The sequence below is a fragment of the Myotis myotis genome, unplaced genomic scaffold (genome assembly GCF_014108235.1).
Source record: "Myotis myotis isolate mMyoMyo1 unplaced genomic scaffold, mMyoMyo1.p scaffold_m19_p_10, whole genome shotgun sequence".
In the NCBI taxonomy this organism is placed as follows: domain Eukaryota; kingdom Metazoa; phylum Chordata; class Mammalia; order Chiroptera; family Vespertilionidae; genus Myotis; species Myotis myotis.
In genome coordinates this window covers 11,621,088-11,639,613 of record NW_023416314.1, presented here as the reverse complement: position 1 = coordinate 11,639,613, position 18,526 = coordinate 11,621,088, and the positions used below count along the sequence as shown (strand labels likewise).

General features: G+C 43.3%; 1 protein-coding gene across 8 annotated transcripts in view; it reads right to left on the bottom strand.

Moving 5' to 3' along the window:
- Positions 1–7,688: 7,688 nt before the first annotated feature.
- ELMOD1 (ELMO domain containing 1) overlaps positions 7,689–18,526 on the bottom strand; it is a 69,992-nt gene continuing 59,154 nt past the window's right edge. For all 8 annotated transcript variants that reach the window (XM_036324474.1, XM_036324469.1, XM_036324476.1 and 5 more), the window contains 2 exons: positions 18,115–18,248; positions 7,689–9,065 (listed from right to left, as the gene is read on the bottom strand). In XM_036324474.1, the coding sequence (XP_036180367.1) occupies positions 8,893–9,065; positions 18,115–18,248 (307 nt within the window). In that variant the 3' untranslated portion in view covers positions 7,689–8,892. The remainder of the gene's footprint in view (positions 9,066–18,114; positions 18,249–18,526) is intronic.

Sequence of the window (18,526 nt, the reverse complement as noted above, 5' to 3'; positions counted from 1 at the left end):
AAATAGTGCATATAAAGTACCCAAGCACAGTAGGTTCTAGATAAATTATAACTTGCAATTATGATGTTTAGGTTGAGTTTAATTACCAGAATGGAGAGCCTTCTCTCTCTACAAGGTAAGCTTTTGAGAGTTTAATGTCCCACCAGGTCTCACACACTGATTGGTGCATGTGTGTGCTGAGGGCTGGGGGTTTGGATGAAAGACAGCAAGAATAATTGCCATGGATATTCCTCCTAATTTTGTTATAAACATATTTATTATCTAAGCAAGGTATAAAATTTGAGCCAAAATATTTTGTTTCTCCAGAAAACAAATAACATGATGGTGGCATGTATAAAATGAATGGCCCCGTGTATAGCAATGGGGAAGGGATCAGTACCCCTCGGTTAAGGAGGTGAACCTTTTGCCTGGAATGAGCCTTTGGGGGAACTTTCTAGCTTTATTTGGGCTCCCTTAGAACTTTCACCCAGATGTGTGAACAGGCTCCTACACAGCAGAGGGCGCTCCAATTTAACACAAGAGCCAGGGGCCCGAACCGCCCCCCTGAGATGATTGGATTTGTGCTCAGTTCTTACACATCTGGTGATATCTGTTCAACACACATTTGGTGAGTGTTTACTATGTGCTAGGCACATATTATGCATTAAGCACTTCAGACATAATGATGAATTTGGCTCAGTTTCTGCTCTCAAGAAACTTATATGCAGTCAAGTAGAGGAGTGAGAGTATATGCTAACAACTGCTAACATTTATTTCCAACTTACTATGTTTCATGCACAATGCTAAAGGTTTTTGCCTTGATAATCTCATCTTTCTTCATAAGATTTCTTCAAGTTACGTACTGTTATTATGGCTGGTGTGAGAAGTGCTGTAATTGAGGAATGACAATCAGATTGGGAGTTAGGATTTCAACGTATGAATTTTGAGGGGGGACACAAACATCCAGTCCATAACAGCCCTCTCACTCCTGTTTCACCTCTGGGTGGATGACAACAGAACATGCTAGAAATGGGTACAGGGTCAAGTTCTACTGACAAAGTAAGTTGAGGGAAACAAAGGGAATGTTTGAGAGTAAACCTTATCCAGTATCAGTGGTGAGTGACTAGATCAATCCCCTCTGGGTCACTGCTTCTCAAGCTTTCATGTGCAGTCGAGTCATCTAGGTGAGTGTTAGAATGAAGATTCTCCTTCAGAAGGTCTGGGAAAGGGCTGAGATGGTTCATGTCTAACAATGTCGGTGTCCAAACACCAGGCTTCGAGAAGCAAGGCAGGCGTGGGCTCTGAGGTCCATGACAAAGGACACTGTCTGCTTCCCCATGTCACCCCCAGACTTGGCATGATGCCTGGCGCAAAAATAAGTTCTCCATAAATATTTGCTGAATTGACCTAATGGGGGACACTGGCTACAAGGACATATTTTGTAGCTGTGTTTCCTGTTAGAGTAGGAGCATAGCCAAATGCCAAATGGATAAAAAACAACCATAATCAAACATGTGTGCACCTAGTACACTGGCGTTTGCTAAGTGCTTTACTTAATGATGGCTTATTTGAATTTCACTAATATGCTAATTCTCAGAAGAGAAGCTGTCTTTATTTTTCTGTTATGGATGGAGAAGGTAAGGCATCGCCTAAGTGTGGAGAGCAGCTACAGTGTTTGGACAGGTTCAAGCCTCGGACTAATGAGAGGGCACAGTCCTCTCATGGCCACGTGCAAGTCCCAACTTGGCGGGCAGAGCCCTCCCAGCACAATTATAGCCAACAGCTATAGTTGTAAGCTTGAACCCATAGTCCGAACATGTGGCCCCACGTGCCTGAGTGATGTGGGCTTGATAAAGTTCAGGTGCATGTAGTTGAATAGGATTGAAACCCACGAGAATGTTGTAAACATCTTGACCAGGCTTTGCCTCGTGGAAGCTGCTATAAAATAAAGACAGGGCTTGTAGTCCGTGGCGCTGTCTCTCCATCAGAGAGGGCAGTGTCCCACCCAGCCTCAGCTTTCTTCTCTTGTCTGTCTTTTCTAATCCTTCACCGCCCCCCGCTCAGGCTCTCTCTTGGCTGTGCTGGCAAGGCACACCTAAGGAATGCTGGAAAATACGTCTTCTGCTAGATTTTTCCATTGCTCAGAAAAAGTAATAACTTGACCAAAAGTGGATTATGTAAGTCTCAGTACCACAGAGCTTGAGGCTGTTGATGTCCCTATTCCTCTGTAACTGCTCCACACTTGGCATAAAGCAGCGAATACGTCTAAAATGTGAGTGTACCAGTGTGAGAGGGGATTTATAAAGAAATAACTCACGGGCTTTCTCTGGGCTCCTGAGACCAACCAGCTGCGCCTGAAGGTTCATCTCTGTCCAGGCAGAAGGGTTTGCATCCAAGTTCAGCTTCCCTGAGGACCAGAGATTTCCTCCTGGACGGCAACATCCCTCAGACCCCAAGGTCTGCAGGGGCAGGGCCGCGGGTGCTCCCACGTGGCTCCCCTGTCAGCTCAGCACCCCCCTGCTAGGCTTCCTCTCGGGCTTGCCCCCAAAGAAGCAAGAACAACAGCGGGCTGGTCTCTCCACCTGACCTCGGACTTACCATGTGTCTAGCAGCCTGCCTTCCTTTCTCCTGCTGATCCTGGCTTTAGAGATTTCCCTAATAAAGTCTTTTCCAAAACCCATGCCTTGTGATACTGTGCAATTCGCCGGGCCCTTGGACGGCAGGTGGCAATGCTGAAGACATCCGCCTAACACACCTGTAGGCCAGAGCAGGGGTGGTGTTTAACTGCAGCTTTCCCAGTTTAATTTCAGCTTTCTCTTCTTTTTGTCACACTTTGCTAGTTGCCATAAACCTTTCTGCTGCAGCCTCTTTCCTAAAGTGACCACGTAAGAGATAAAATGGAGGAGATACACTCACAGGAAGGTGCCGAGTCAGTGTTTTTTTTTGGAACTCTGTCCTGACCCTGCTCGGGACCACCTAGCTGGGGTCTCTGTGGAGCCTTCAGGGTTGTTAACGGACAACATCAGACCAGTTAGTGTTCTGTGAGTAGGAGCATTCTGGAGGCTGAGTCTCTCGGGGGCGGGGGGGGGGGGGGTAACAGGGGTCAGGAGAAAGAGCTCGCAATCCTGTCAGAATTGTTCTCAGTGTTTCAAGGAAGAAATGTGACCAACAATGTGGGAAGTCCTGAGGGACCGTGTGGTAGCGCTTGTGATCCGCAGGCACCAATTCACCCTGCAGAAACCTGAGCAGAAATGTTATTTGCACACATAGTCTCACTCGGGGCTTGGGTGTGTGTGTGTGTTTATAACCCACCAGTTTCCTGGGTGGTAGAGAATAATTCCAATTAGGGAGGGCAGCACACTGATTGAAAGTCTGGGCATAAGGCCCTGGGTTCAAGGTCTAGCTATGCCATTCATTTTTGGGGGGTACCTTTTGACCATCTTAACCCACATCACCCCTCCCCCCAACTCTGGCAACTACCAATCTGTTCTCTGTATCTATGGATTAGGTTTTTTGTTTTTTTTTAAGATTCCATGTACTAGTGAGATATTAATATGGAATCTCAATGCCCCTAAGGTCCATTCATGTTGTTGCAAATAGCAGGATTTCTTTCTTTTTACAGATGAATAATCCTATCTAATAAAAGAGAAACATGGTAATTAGCCATACCTCTGCTACCCTTCCCATTGGCTAATCAGGGCGATATGCAAATTAACTGCCAGCCAAGATGGCAGCCAGCAGCCAGGCAGCTTGAAGGGAACATGAGGCTTGCTTGCTTCAGTGACGGAGGACTCCAATGTTCCCTGCCTGCCGCTGCCGGCCTCTGAGCTTGCAGTTTGAAACATTGTTACAAATATAGAAGCTAAACAAAACCCCAGAAACCTGCTTTCAGCCAGCCGGGATCGCAGAGCTAGAGTTGAAACAATGTTTCAATTATAGAACCCAAACAAACCAGATACCTGCTTTCAGGAGCAGAGGTCTAAGAGCTGGAGCCAAGCCTCAGAGCTAAAGCTGGCCCAGAATAAAAAAAAAAAAGAAAAAAAGGAGCGGTTGGGAGCTTCAGTCACCCGCCAGCCTGAAAACAGCCCTCAGCCCCTCACCCAGACTGGCCAGGCACGCCAGTGGGAACCACCACCCTGAAGGGTGTGTGACCAGCTGCAAACAGCCATCAGCCCCTCATCCAGGCTGGCCAGACACCCCAGTGGGGACCCCCACCCTGATCCAGGACACCCTTCAGGGCAAACCAGCCGGTCCCCACCCGTGCACCAGGCCTCTATCCTATATAGTGAAAGGGTAATATGCCTCCCGGCACCAGGATCAGCGTGACAGGGGGCAGCGCCCAAACCACCTGATCGCCCTGCGGCTCTGTGTGTGACAGGGGGTGGGGCTACAACCTCCCTATCCACCCTGCTCTGTTTGTGACAGGGGAAGGCACCCCAACCCCCTGATCAGCCCTGCTCTGTGCCTGATAGGGGGGAGCTCCCCAACCCCCTGATCGCCCTGCGGCTCTGTGTGTGACAGGGGGCGGTGTCCCAACTCCCCCCGCCCCCATCGGCCCTGCTCTGTGCGTGACAGGGGGGAGCTTCCCAACCCCCTGATGGGCCATGCTCTGTGCGTGACAGGGTAAGGAGCCCCAACCACACTGATGGGCCCTGCTCTGTGAGTGACAGGGGGCAGCGCCCCAACCCCCTGATTGGCCCTGCTCTGTGGGTGACAGGGGGTGGCGCTGCAACCTCCCATTGACCCTGCCTCGAGTGTGACAGGGGGCGGTGCCCCAACCCCCAATCAGCCCTACCCTGAGCGTGACTGAGATTAGCATCGCAACCTCCGGATCCGCCCTGCTCTGTGCATGACAGGGGATGGTGCCCCAACTCCCCAATCGGCCCTGCTCTGAGCCCAACCAGGGGCTGCACCTAGGGATTGGGCCTGCCCTCTGCCACCCGGGAGCAGGTCTAAGCCAGCAGGTCGTTATCTCCCAAGGGGTCCCAGACTGCGAGAGGGCACAGGCCGGGCTGAGGGACCCCCCCTCCACCCCGAGTGCACAAATTTTTGTGTACCGGGCCTCTAGTATTCATATATATATAAAACATTATCTTTATTCATCCAATGATGGGCACTTAGGTTGCTTCCATGTCTTGGCTATTGTAAATAATATTGTAATACTGAATATGGGGTGCAGGTACCTTTTCGAGTTAGTGTTTTCATTTTCCTTTGAATAAATACCCACAAGTGGAATTGTTGGATCATATAGCAGCTCTATTTTTTATTGTCTGAGGACCCTCCATACTGTTTTCCATAGTGCCGGCACCAACTTACATTCCCACCAAGAGTGCACAAGGGTTCCCTTTTCTCCACAGCCTCATCTGCACTTGTTATCTCTTGTCTTCTTGGGCATAGCCATCCTAACAGGTGGACGGTGTTATCTCATTGTGGTTAGTGATTTTCTTTCTTTTGACAGCTTTAGTAAGGTGTTTAAATTCTCTAATCCTGTTTGCCTAGATTAGAATTACAAGCAAGCAAACAATCTCACTCTGTATATTGTTGAGGAGAGGAAATGAAGGACTAGCACAACCCTGGCACATACATCAAAACTCACTGAATGTCAGCTCTGGAAATGCAACCCATAGCAGAATCTCTTTCATCTCCTAGGACTTGAGGTTAACTTGCTCTGCTTTTCAGCCATTCATTTCTAGATTAGAACAGTTACTTCTGCTAAGCTCCCTGGAGAGTTACAGGTATTGCTTTGATGAGCACATGGCTCAAAGTTTCCTGGATGTGGCTATGGCATGATACTTTCCCCTTTGTTCCTTTTTTCTTCTTTCTACCTCCCATCCCCTGTCCTCACACTCCACCAACTCTGGTCCTCTACTCATTCCCACTTAGTTTGGATATGGCCCCATAGGCTTACGGAGATAATCTGCAGCCATGAAATTTGATTGCCAGGTTTTATTTCCCCATTGCCGACTTGCTATAAGCCCAGGCAATTCAGGTGACCTCCCAGCTCAGACCAAGCCCATCGTCTGATGGGTCTTTTAAGATTTTGGGTAGTATTCTGGATATCACAAGGTCTAAGTCCCCATGATCTACTTCTGCTGCAGAGGTTAGAAAAAGTGAAGTTGAGTTGCATTTGTGTAATTGAGTTGTGGATAGATAAGCCTACTAATGTCTATCTTTTGGTCTCTCTTAATTACCTACCATCTCAGTTTCCGCAAACTGTCCTAGTTTACCCTAGTGTCCTTAAGGAATTTTAACAGCATCCTCTTCCTCTCTCAGAAATGCCCTGGTTTGGAGGATACATTGTAAGGTCATCCTGTTATTTGGGATTGCCATAGAGAGGGGTGGGCAAAGTTTACGGTTGTGAATACACAAAACACAGAGTTTATTCTTGTATTATTAATTATTAATTCTTGTATTATTTGTATTACAACTGTCAATCTACTTTTGCCCACCCTGTATTTAAGCTTCTTTTCAAATAAAAAAGATGGCTGGTTACCAGGCAAAAGATATTTATTTTTCAGCACAATAACAAGAATTGTGAGACGGGAAGTCAGATTGAAGTTGTAATTTTTCAAAATGGTGCTTCAGTGAGGGTTTTTTTCTGTAGTGTGAGCTGGAATATGGTTTTTTATTTTTTATTTTTAAATATATTTTGATTTCAGAGCAAGGAAGGGAGAGATAGGAACATCAATGATGAGAGAGAATCACGGATTGGCTGCCTCCTGCACACCCCCTATTGGGGACCGAGCCCACAATCTGGGCATGTGCCCTTGACTGGAATCAAACCCAGGACCCTTCAGTCCGCAGGCTGATGCTCTATCCACTGAGCCAAACCAGCTAGGGCTGTAATGTGTTTTAAACCTGCTTTTTGTTTTCTCATCTCACGTCCTCTTATGGGGTAGAATGCATCTTCACCAAGAGGTGTGAATAAGAACCTGATAATACCCTGGACGAGGCGGGACTGGCAGAGTCTTTTCACCCTAAACGTGTGCAGCCATGCTCAGATACAACAGAGAGAAATCATCCGAGGAGCCGGAAGGGAAAACTCCCAACCTTGTTCCCATCAACTACCTCGACCTGAACAGAAGAGACGTGAGCTGCTGTAAATGCCACACACCATCAAGGCCTGCCAGTGACGCAGGACCTAATGCTCTCACCCACAGCAGCGGCAGCTGCAGCAGAAATCCAGGGCTCCCAAGACAGGCCACTTACCTGGTTCACAAGTCCTCACCCACTGAAGAGGGAATACGCAGTCTTGTCATCACTCATGGTGCACATCACGCCTTAACCAACACCCTCCCTTCCCCACTCTAAGCAAGGGCACAGGGCTGTAATGGACTCGATGCAAAATGCTGCCACCTGGTACACAGCTGAGAGGGAAGGGAGGGTAAAATGCTAGAGGAACTAGAACGGACAAGGAAACAACAAGCAGCTTAACATTTCCTTTATCAGCGGACAAACGAGGCTCAAAAGGAAGCGACAAAGAAAAAGGTGGACCTTATTCTTTCATTAAAGCACTACCAGGCCTCAAGATCAGTTACAGAAAAGAAGTTTCTCAGACATGACATTCTAATTCATTCCTGGTTACTTGGAATGATGGCATGATTTATATTCAGCCTAGGCTGTCTGTCTTTGAAATTCTACCCACTCACATATTTGCATATTCAAAAGCTGTGTGAGCACAAAGATATTAAAATGGAATCCACGACACATTACAGTAGAATGACATGTCATTTATTCATATAACCGACAGGCAGTACTCAAAATTCATTTAAATAAGCAAATGATTACACAAATGTCTAATAATACTAAAACTGGTAGAAGGTATAAAATACCATGGGTATGAAATGCCATGGTCAATACTATTCAACAGACTACAATCATAATTCCAAACAAAATCATGGCTTTTTAAATGATTTTCAGCAGTTTTGGAATGATTTGATCACTTCCCTCTTCCAAGCAATTTACTTCTGTTCATATAAGACAAGGTCATTATTTTCAAGAAGTATTGCAGAATCACATAGCTTAGGTTCCTCTCTTGCAACACATTTTCTTGCAAATTGTTTTTTAATATTGCCTCTTGACAGAGAAATCAGTCAGCACGCAGTTGCCCAAGCACAGATGCTTGGATCAGAACAGTGCCAGGTGTAACTCTGAGTTCAGCAAGAGGCAGGCAGTGAGAAACCTTTTGCAGCTTTCGAAGTATGTATGCAGTCTTCCTTTCTGAGGCTCTAAGCATCATAAACGTACATAGGCATCTAAGCCCGTGAAATTATGGGAGTAAAGTAATTGGATATCCAAATGACTATGACAGACTTGGGGGCAAGTTACAATATAATTGTGCAGTACTTAAAACAAAAACAACAGCTATCTAAATTCGCTTCTTGTAAGCCTCGTTACATTTTTTTGGGAAGCGCAGCTATGTTTGCAGGAGTAGTTTGGCTTGTCATGTGTCTGTCTGTATTATTTTAAAGTCTTATACTTAATTGGAATGAGTCCCAAGCATGAACCTGGCTTGAAAAGCTAGCAGCAGTAGTCATGAAACATGTCAATAAATTAAAAGGTTTCCACAGAACAAGATTCAGCTAACTCTCTTACATACAAAATACAGCTAGAGAAATGCGGTTCTTCAATGCTGAATTATGAGAGGGAGGAAAACAATCTAAAAAAATAGAAAACTCTCTCCATACGTGGGGCCAAGGTGGATGCAACACCGCTTAATGCACAAGATGAGCCGGTGTTCCAGAGACAGCAGTACCTGGGGATCTGGTAATTACGACCGAGAGATGAAAATACTGTACAAAAGGCATGCATACAATCACTGTGTGCATTCAGGGTATGAGCTAGGACGAAGCAGAGATCTAACACGACAATGAGGCAGTGTTCTGGGGAATCCGTGAAAATCAGCGTAGGTGCCTATATGTTGATTAAACCTTCCGAAGCAGCAAAGTGTGGGCACAGCGCCATGTCGGGGTTCTGCAGCTGTTTTACGATCCTCTTGCGGAATTTCTCCCTCACGCGGTTGAATTCCATTATGTCCATGGGATCCTCTTCAATCCAAAACTTATGAAACTCGTGCATCAAATAGCCTGTTAGAGATAAGACAGTGATACGAACACAGGAGGGAAAAAAAATCCTTAATCACATTCAAAATCACCCTGAATGGCTCAAAGAGATGCCAGACCAAGCAACAGCAACGTGGAGCTCAAAGAAGAGATGAGCATTTAAATAAAAGTGTTTCACAGCAAATACTACTGCTGAAAATTATTCTTAAAAATCCAGTGCAGCCCAAACCGGTTTGGCTCAGTGGATAGAGCGTCGGCCTACGGACTGAAAGGTCCCAGGTTCGATTCCGGTCAAGGGCATGTACCTGGGTTGCGGGCACATCCCCAGTAGGAGATGTGCAGGAGGCGGCTGATCGATGTTTCTCTCTCATCGATGTTTCTAACTCTCTACCTCTCTCCCTTCCTCTCTGTAAAAAATCAATAAAATATATTAAAAAAAAAATCCAGTGCAGTAGGAGCTATTAGTCTGCAAGATTTTTGCAATTACTTCTGGAATGATCCTCACTCCTCCCAAGCAGAAATAAAAATTAATCCTGCCTTCTCTTGAATCTGAATCACATCTGGAACCTTCTGAAAAGCTGACAGTGACTGCTTTATCCTTCCCCTCCTGCTTAAATTAACATAATGGTCTAATTTTTCAAAATCACTCTACTCAAGCCATTTTTTCTCTTGATATCTGATTTGAATAAAGTTTTAAATTACCCTGACAAATCAAACAAATGCACCCTGACCATCTATTATGAGACAATAAAAATTGTAAATCAACTCTAAACAACACAGACTGGCCATTAAATTACATGAAATTGTTAATAAAACTTCCTTGCTCTGAAGCATAATTTCATATTCAAATACTTTTATGTCTCACAAATGTTATCTATGAATGACCTGGACTGGGAACATTTTGGGAACAAATGTTAGGTATTTGATATGAGAATCTATTCATTGTGTTCTGTTTCCCCACTGTGCCCTCGCGCTCCACCACATTCAGAATGGATATATGGACAGCTTTCTAAAAAGATAACAGTAGATATTTGCATGTAGTAAACCTATTGCAAGCACAAGTGTCTCTATATATTAAAAAAAAATCAGTTGAGAAAATAATCCTAGTTAAAAATCCCAGTAGACAATCATTACACAAGCTCTTCTTCGTGTTTTCATTAGAAGGCAGCAGAAACTAGGAGCAAGGATTCTGGAGCAGAAACCTAGTTTGAATCCCAGCTTCTTCACCTCCGTGGGAAAGGAGTGAGCATCAGAGATGACAGGGAGCATGGGAAGAGAACTTTGGAACAAACATACTCAATTCTAGTTGTAAAAAAACACACAACACCTTTTGTTTTTATGGCAACTAGCTACTTAAGAGAAAACTTTTAACATAGCTTCATAAACAGAACTTTAAAAATTCTTTTCTCACTATAAGACAAAATTAGAAGTAACCTTTGCTCTCACTCACCCCCCAACACACACTGCCAGATGTTGGTCCATGTCCACAAACTCACCTGATTATTCATTCACTAGAGGCCCGGTGCATGAAAATTTGTGCACTCGGGGGTGTCCCTCAGCCCGGCCTTTGCCCTCTTGCAGTCCAGGACCCCTCAGGGGATGTCCACCTGCCAGCTTAGGCCTTCTCCCTGGAGAACTGGGCCTAAACTGGAAGTCAGATATCCCTCTGGTAGCCTAGGAGCCCCCCAGGGATGTCTGACTGCAGCTTAGGCCCGCTTCCCACAGGGAGCGGGCCTAAGCTGCAATCAGACATCCTTAGCACTGCCGAGGAGGCGGGAGAGGCTCCTGCCACCTCCACTGCGCTCACAGCTGTCAGCCCAACTTGTGGCTGAGCTGAGCCAAGCTCCCACTGTGGGAGCACACTGACCACCTGGGGGCAGCTCCTGCATTGAGCATCTGCCCCCTTGTGGTCAGTGTGCGTCATAGCGACTGATCATTCCCAGTTATTCCACCATTAGGGTCAATTTGCATATTACCCTTTTATTATATAGGATTATATACTAGGTGTGCTTGTATGTCTTTAAGTAGGTGGTCTTTCTACAACTATAGGAGGAAGGGTACTAAGAGAAAGAGAATTTATATTGCTTTATGGGGGGGTTGACTGCTCCATTTCTTTTGGAATTGGACTGTCTTTGGGCCTTCCTCACACATTAACATGTTATGTTAATTTGTGTCAACACAAGTTAACATGAACATCTCTGATGGGGAAACACACCAACCCTCATCCAAATAAGAAGCCCCAGATCAGAGGACTCAGTGACCCCAGGAGCCATCCCAACCATCTCTGCTCCTTGATGCTTGGATTCCCGGAGGCATCATCTGGTCTTGAACTCTTCTGGTGGCAACACTGACATTAGCCTGTTCCACGGATGAAGAACCTGATTCGTTTCTCTCCCCTGCCCCCCAATGGATACAAGGAATTTATTTTCAGAAAAAATGTTCAAATGAGAGTGGAGCAATTTGACAGCTACCAGTTCCATCTAGGTATATTATCTCTCTCTGTGGGTCCCAAACAGAGACCTCGAGGATAGAACCATTTTTCCTTATTTATTTATTTGTTTTACTTATTTATTATTAATTTTATTGGGGGACATTAGTTAATAAAATTATATAGATTTCAGGTGTACAATTCTATAAAACATTATCTGTATATTTTATTGTGTGTTCACCACCCCAAGTCAAGTCTCCTTCCACCACTATTTATCCCCCCTATACCTGCCGCCACCTCCTCCACCCCCCTTTCCCTCTGGTAATCACCATACTGTTGTCTGCATCGATAAGTTTTTTTCTTAATCCCTTTACCTTTTCCACCCAGCTCCTGAACCCCCTAATTCTGAAAGCTGTCAGTCTGTTCTCTGTATCTATGAGTCTGTTTCTATTTTGTTTGTTACTTTATTTGGTTCCACATATGAGTGAAAATGTATGGTACTTGTCTTTCTTTGATTGGCTTATTTCACTTAGCCTAAAGCTCTCCAGGTCCATCCATGGTGTCACAGAGAATAACATTTTCTTCTTTTTGTGTGGCCAAGTAGTATTCCAAGAACCTGGTTCTTAAATGGTTCTTCCTTTCACCAAGCCAAACTATGTTGCCCTGTGTTTCTTGGAACAAATTCAATACTTCTTCATTTCAAGTATTTGAAGTGCCATTTATGCCCTGAGCTTCTCTCTCTCCCAGGCTAAGCATCCCTATTTTTCCTCACCATTTCTCACATGCCATGACTTGGAGTCTACTCGTCATGCTGGCTGTTTCAGTGCACACCAATAGAAACTTGTTTCCTCTAATCTCAGTATTTTATTTAACCAAAACAATTCAATAATTCATCCATCTCAGGGACTGGGAAAACTCCTAAAGTATCCCAGAAGAGTAAGTGGGGGGGGGGGCTGTTAAAAATGAAGACCCTCCCAGATTCAACCAGACATCACAGTTCAGTAAGAGGAGTCTCATTCATGCCACTGAAGTTTGAGAACCACTGGTCTAGAAAACACCCTCTTCTTAAATTCCCTTGGCTTCTTGCTAAATATTAAAATTTTTATGGTTCTAAGTGAAATCTCTAATAATTTATAATTTCTCCATTCCTTGCTATATAAAGTACACACTGAATTTTACTGACTTGGCCTCTGATCTCAAATAAAGACACCTGAGCTATTTTGTACATAGAGTCAGATTTCCAGCATTATGCACTAAAATAATCCAAGAGGAATTAAAGACATTTCATTGGTATCTCATGAGTCCTCTGCTCCAATTGGCAATAATAAACAAACACTGTGAAAAATTAGCTTTAACTAGCTTTACTTGAAGGATTCACTTTCCCACAATGCACATAAAAATGTTCCCTTTGTGCACAGTGTGCAGGTAAATTGGCAACTCACTCCAGAGGGGATCTAGGGTAGCACAGAGTGTTAGAAGGATGCAGATCCATTTGGTTTCCCCATTTTTCTACTTTACATGCAAAAACATACAGACGGAAAAACATGTTGAAAAGGTTAAAAGACTGGCTAGGATAAGAGTCAAGGTAAGGGTGTTTAATAATCTGCCACCATTCTCAGGATCCTTCCTCTTAAGGCTACAAAAGTCAAGCTATAAAGCTTATAGATTGGTTTCCTGGGGCTCTCTCTACTGCATCAGGAAAAGAATTAGAGATGTATAACATGATTTTAATCAGAATGCAGAGATGGTGGTGTGGCTTCCATTCACTTATATAACACTCCATTCATTTATATAACATTACAGTGTGTTCATTAATCTGTTTTGTCCACTGGTCATTGGCCCTCTTCCAATTAACAAATATGTAAAGATACAAGAACAAGGTAGGATTCTTCTGCTCCCCATTCTCGGTCTTTTGGAGAGAGGGACCCAGGCAGACAATTTCAGCTGATGATTGATTAGTTGAAGGAAGCTAGGAAAATAGTGTGGCAAGCAGAGAGAGAAAACAGGCCAGGCTATTGTTTATAGTCTCTCATTTAATTCTTCCAACAGTTTTGTGGGGTAGATCATGCTGATGTATCTTCATTTTATAGATGAGGATGCTGGGCTTAGAAAAAATACTTGGATGAGGTACAATTACACAATGACAGCTGGAGGCCAGAAGCCAGGAGTCAGCTGGCTTTCCACTGCTGTGCCAGCTGTCTTTTCCAGGGTATTCTCTCCCTCTGGTTCTTATTCCTACTGAATACTTCCTTCTTTTGAAGGTCAAAGAAAATATCATTCTTTTTCCTCTTCTGGCCATTATGCTTTCCTTCTGCTCATTGCACGAACCTTACTTCATCTCAGTGGAGCTGTGTGTTTAGTGGGGCTTTAGACTAAATGCAGTGTTTGTGGAATGTACCTTGGCAGTGCAGTGCCCACTTAATAATACTGTACAGGCGGACTGATAGAGCTGTTATATTCTCACATTCTTGCACCTAGATGAAACCCGTTTTGAATACTAATTTGGCCTTCCAGTCCAAGCCTGCAGCATATCTGTTGGTGCTTGAACGTATCTTGGTTTTGTTTCACTGCAAGTGGTTAATAGACAGCAAAGACATATGCAAGGACACAGGTAATTGCAAGAATATTACAGAGGAAATGGGCAGAACTGATCATGTCCGATGGAGGAACAATGAATTCAGAGCACTGCTTTCTTCCTCTAGAAAGGCCTGAGTCCCTCTGCTTACACTCCAATCTACAGGGGCACTGCCGCTCTTTCTAAAGCCTGGTGATGGCCTTGGGAAAAGTAATCCTAGTGCGTGCTTACTCACCTGGGCTAGGGTTCCCTTGGAAGCATATCAATTCAGGCCAAGGATTAATTGTTCTAGAGAAATTAGAATTCCTTTCTCCCACAAAGGACATCTTCCAACATTTTAGCCTCCCTCCCTCCATCCATCCATCCATCCATCCATCCATCCATCCATCCAACACAGTCTACTGAGTACCTACTCTGTAGCAGGCTCTGTGCTGAGGAAACAGGCAGTGAAGAAAACAAACACTTCTGTCCTTCAGTGTCAATTGCTCTGATTCTAATCCTGATTCTCTCCTGTAAGAGTTCCCCCACTGTGTGGCGCTGATTTTCTCCTCAGTGCTGATGAATCTCAACCCTGCCCCTGGAACTCCTCAGAGCTCCCGCGCTTTACACGAGAATGCCCACTACGTGGCTCCATGTGGATTTCCCAAAAGAACACATCCCCGGCAGGCCTAAAGCCAACTCATTTGACTTCCTCTGAAAGCTGCTTCCCTAAAGAGCACGGTAAACATAGGATAGGGTACATACAAAGGGTGAAAAAACTCAGCAAGGGGCATTACTTACGTACATTTTATGCTCTTTTAAATGGCTTACAGGTTCTTTAATATATGTGCCCTCCATCCCTGCTCTTACCAATGTCCTTGGTCACACCCCTCTCAAACACTATTCTCTATTCCTTGAATCTAACATACTCTCTTGCCTTGTAGCCTTTGCCTGTGCCGCTCCCTCTGGCTGGACCACTCAGCCACCATTGCTTTACCTCCTGCCACTCCTCCCTCAGTCTCATGGAAAAGTGGCATTTGCTTTGGGAAGCTTTCCCTGGCTTCCAAACCGAGTGAGCTGTCAGCCAGCCTTTAACTTTTTAAAAAAGAGTATATTTACTTCTTCAATCACAAAACTCTTCCAACCATGCTTTAATTATTTATTTTGATATTTGTATTCCTCTGTCAGAACCTGATAAAACCTCAATAACATTAGTTGGAAATGGTCAGAGCTGTTACAGGCGTATAACCATCTAGTTGTCAAAATAGGAGCTGTAATCACATATTTGAAGTTTTCCATTTTCCATTAAAATGTCACAGAGTGTATGTATTTAAAAATTTGTTGTGTACTTTTATCTAAATTACACTGAATACAGTTTAGCAAGTCTTGTTACAAAAAACAACCTGCAGCACTTCATGCCCTAATTCCTAAAGCAACATTTCAGTTCTTTCAGCTGATTCTTTTGATTTTCGACCTCCATAGCTCTAAATAACATACTTGTTGCTTGATTTTTAAAAACTTCCCTATATATATATGATGAAGTCTTAGCTCTTTTTCACCCATTCCAACCACACATTATCAGATTTCTTACCTAGTATTAATAAGTTTCCTCTTTGTTTATTTGCTTAGTTTCAATTTACTTAATTTAACCCTAACCTAATTCCTAAGTATGCCAGTGTTTTTTTTAATGTGTTCAAACTTGGTAGATATTCCATCAATTTCATATTCTTCAAAGAGTCTTGCCCAGAGACTTCTGACCTGCTAAGATTTGGGTTTATTATTCACAGACTATTGCATAGATATCGTATTGGGCTTTCCTTTCACCTTCATCCTAAAGATTCCCTTCACTTTTCTTCTATGCTAGACGCCATGCTTTCTGGACCTAATACATTTTTACACTGTTATTTTGTGGAAGCATATCTTTTTAGGAGCTTCCTTATAAAGTTACAGGAGGCACAATGTTTAAGACCTTGCATTAAAAATATGTCTTTATTGTACTCTCATATTTAATTGGTAAGTTAGACTGGACATAGAGTTCTAACTTGGAAATCATATTCCCTTTAGGTTTTAAAAATAACTGGACAGTTACATGCAAAAAATGAAACTAGACCACCAACTTACACCATGCACAAAAATAACCTCAAAATGGATAAAGGACTTAAATGTAAGATGGGAACCATAAAAAAATCTCAGAAGAATCCATAGACAGCAAAATATCATACATATGTTGTAGCAATATCTTTACTGATACAGCTACTAGGACAATGGAAACTAAGGAGAAAATAAACAAATGGGACATCAAAATAAAAAGTTTCTGCACAGCAAAAGAAACCATCAACACAACAACACATGAGCCCGCTGCATGGGAAAACATATTTGACAATGTTATATCTGATAAGGGTTTAATCTCCAAAATTTATGGGGAACTCACACAACTTAACAAAAGGAAGATAAATAATCCAATCAAAAAATGGACAAAAGACCTAAATAGACTCATTTTGAAAGAGGACATACAGAAGGCCAAGAGACATATGAAAACATGCTCAAAGTCACTAATCATCCAAGAGATGCAAATCAAAACAATGAGATACCATCTCATGCCTATCAGAATGGCTATCATTAACAAATCAACAAGCAACAAAGTGCTGGCGATGATGCGGAGAAAAAGGAATCCTCGTGCACTGCTGGTGGGAATGCAGACTGGTGCAGCCACTGTGGAAAACAGTATGGAGTTTCCTCAAGAAAATTAAAAATGGAACTGACATTTGACCCAGTAATTCCACTTCTAGGAGTATCCCAAGAAACCAGAAACACCAATCAGAAAGGATATATGCACCCCTGTGTTCATAGCAGCACAATTCGCCATAGCTTAAGATTTGGAAACAGCCTCAGTGCCCATCAGCAGATGAGTGGATTAAAAAACTGTGGTACATCTACACAATGGAATACTACACTGCTGTGAAAAAGAAGGAACCATTTGCAACAGCATGGATAGACCTAGAGAGCATTATGTTAAGGGACATAAGCCAGTCAGAGAAAGATAAATATTACATGATCTCACTCATTTGTGGAATATAATGAACAATATAAACTGATGAACTAAAATAGATCCAGAGACACAGAAGCATCGAACAGACCATCCAGTCTCTTCTGATCTAGTCTCGGTAGAATTCTGCTACACTCAATTCATCCAATCAGTCAGACCAGTTTCAAGGGACAAGAGGGACATCCCCCTCCCCCTCTTACTTCTAAGTGGGAGGAGTGTCAAAAATTTGAGGATGTGTTTAACCACCACACAGAGACATTTGACAACCCTTGGCTGTCTGTGAATATTTTTGACTCAATAAAAAGCTAGTTGGACTAAAAGCTATTCGCAAGCTCTGAGCACATAAGTAGGGCTTGGTGACTGTGAGCATGACTGTAGAGCAGCCGTGGGCAAACTACGGCCCGCGTTTGAAATGAATACAACTAAAAAAAAAAAAAGACCGTACCCTTTCATGTAATGATGTTTACTTTGAATTTATATTAGTTCACACAAACACTCCATCCATGCTTTTGTTCCGGCCCTCCGGTCCAGTTTAAGAACCCATTGTGGCCCTCGAGTCAAAAAGTTTGCCCACCCCTGCTGTAGAGTGATATGGCGGGGCTATTTCACTGGGGAGATCTAGATCAGAATGTAAACCCATGTAAACCAACACTTCCTCTTTCTAATGTCCACTGAGCACTATGGAGCTAGTTAATAATTTTACCTTCAGAGCAGCTCTGTAAGGAAACGGCTTATTTTTATAGATGAGATAACTAAGGCTTAGAGAGGTTAGTAAACATTGCTTTGGGAGTCAACTCAGGTTGTCGTCAGAGCCTGAGCTCTTAAGTGCTGTGTCATGCTGGACCAAAGGGAGAGAGAGAGATCTCCATGATGTCTTTAAGTCTGACCAAAAACAGATACATTGGGTATTATGCACAGGCTGTGAAAGAGGACAAAAAAATCAAAAGTCCCCAAAGCAGCTAAATCACAAAGATATCTCCGCTTTAACCCTTGTCTAGAGCATTGTATAGAAACCTCCAATGATAATGAAGCAATGGACACTTACAGAATGTTTGTTGGAAGTGAGACAACGTTGGAGCTTCTGGTGCGATGTTATAGAAATGGGTCTTCAGAGCTCCGCTCACCAGTAGATTATATGCCAGGTCAGTTATATTGATGCCCACGATTGCAAAGGAGTACCTGTAAAGTGCAAACCACAAGGCAATGTGTATCACATATGGGAATAAGATTTAAAAATATGATCATTTGATTATTAAATTATCAGAGTGGCAGGCTTCCCTTCCCTCTTCACCTTACCAAAACCCTGAATTTTGCAATTTACCAGAAAATTTCAATAATGCAGACTAAGAGAATGCTTTGTCTGAAAATTCCAATTCCAAATATACAAGAGAAAAAAAATCAGAAATTGACAAAGCTTCATATGCAAGGATATTCATTATAGTTTTATTTACTAGTAT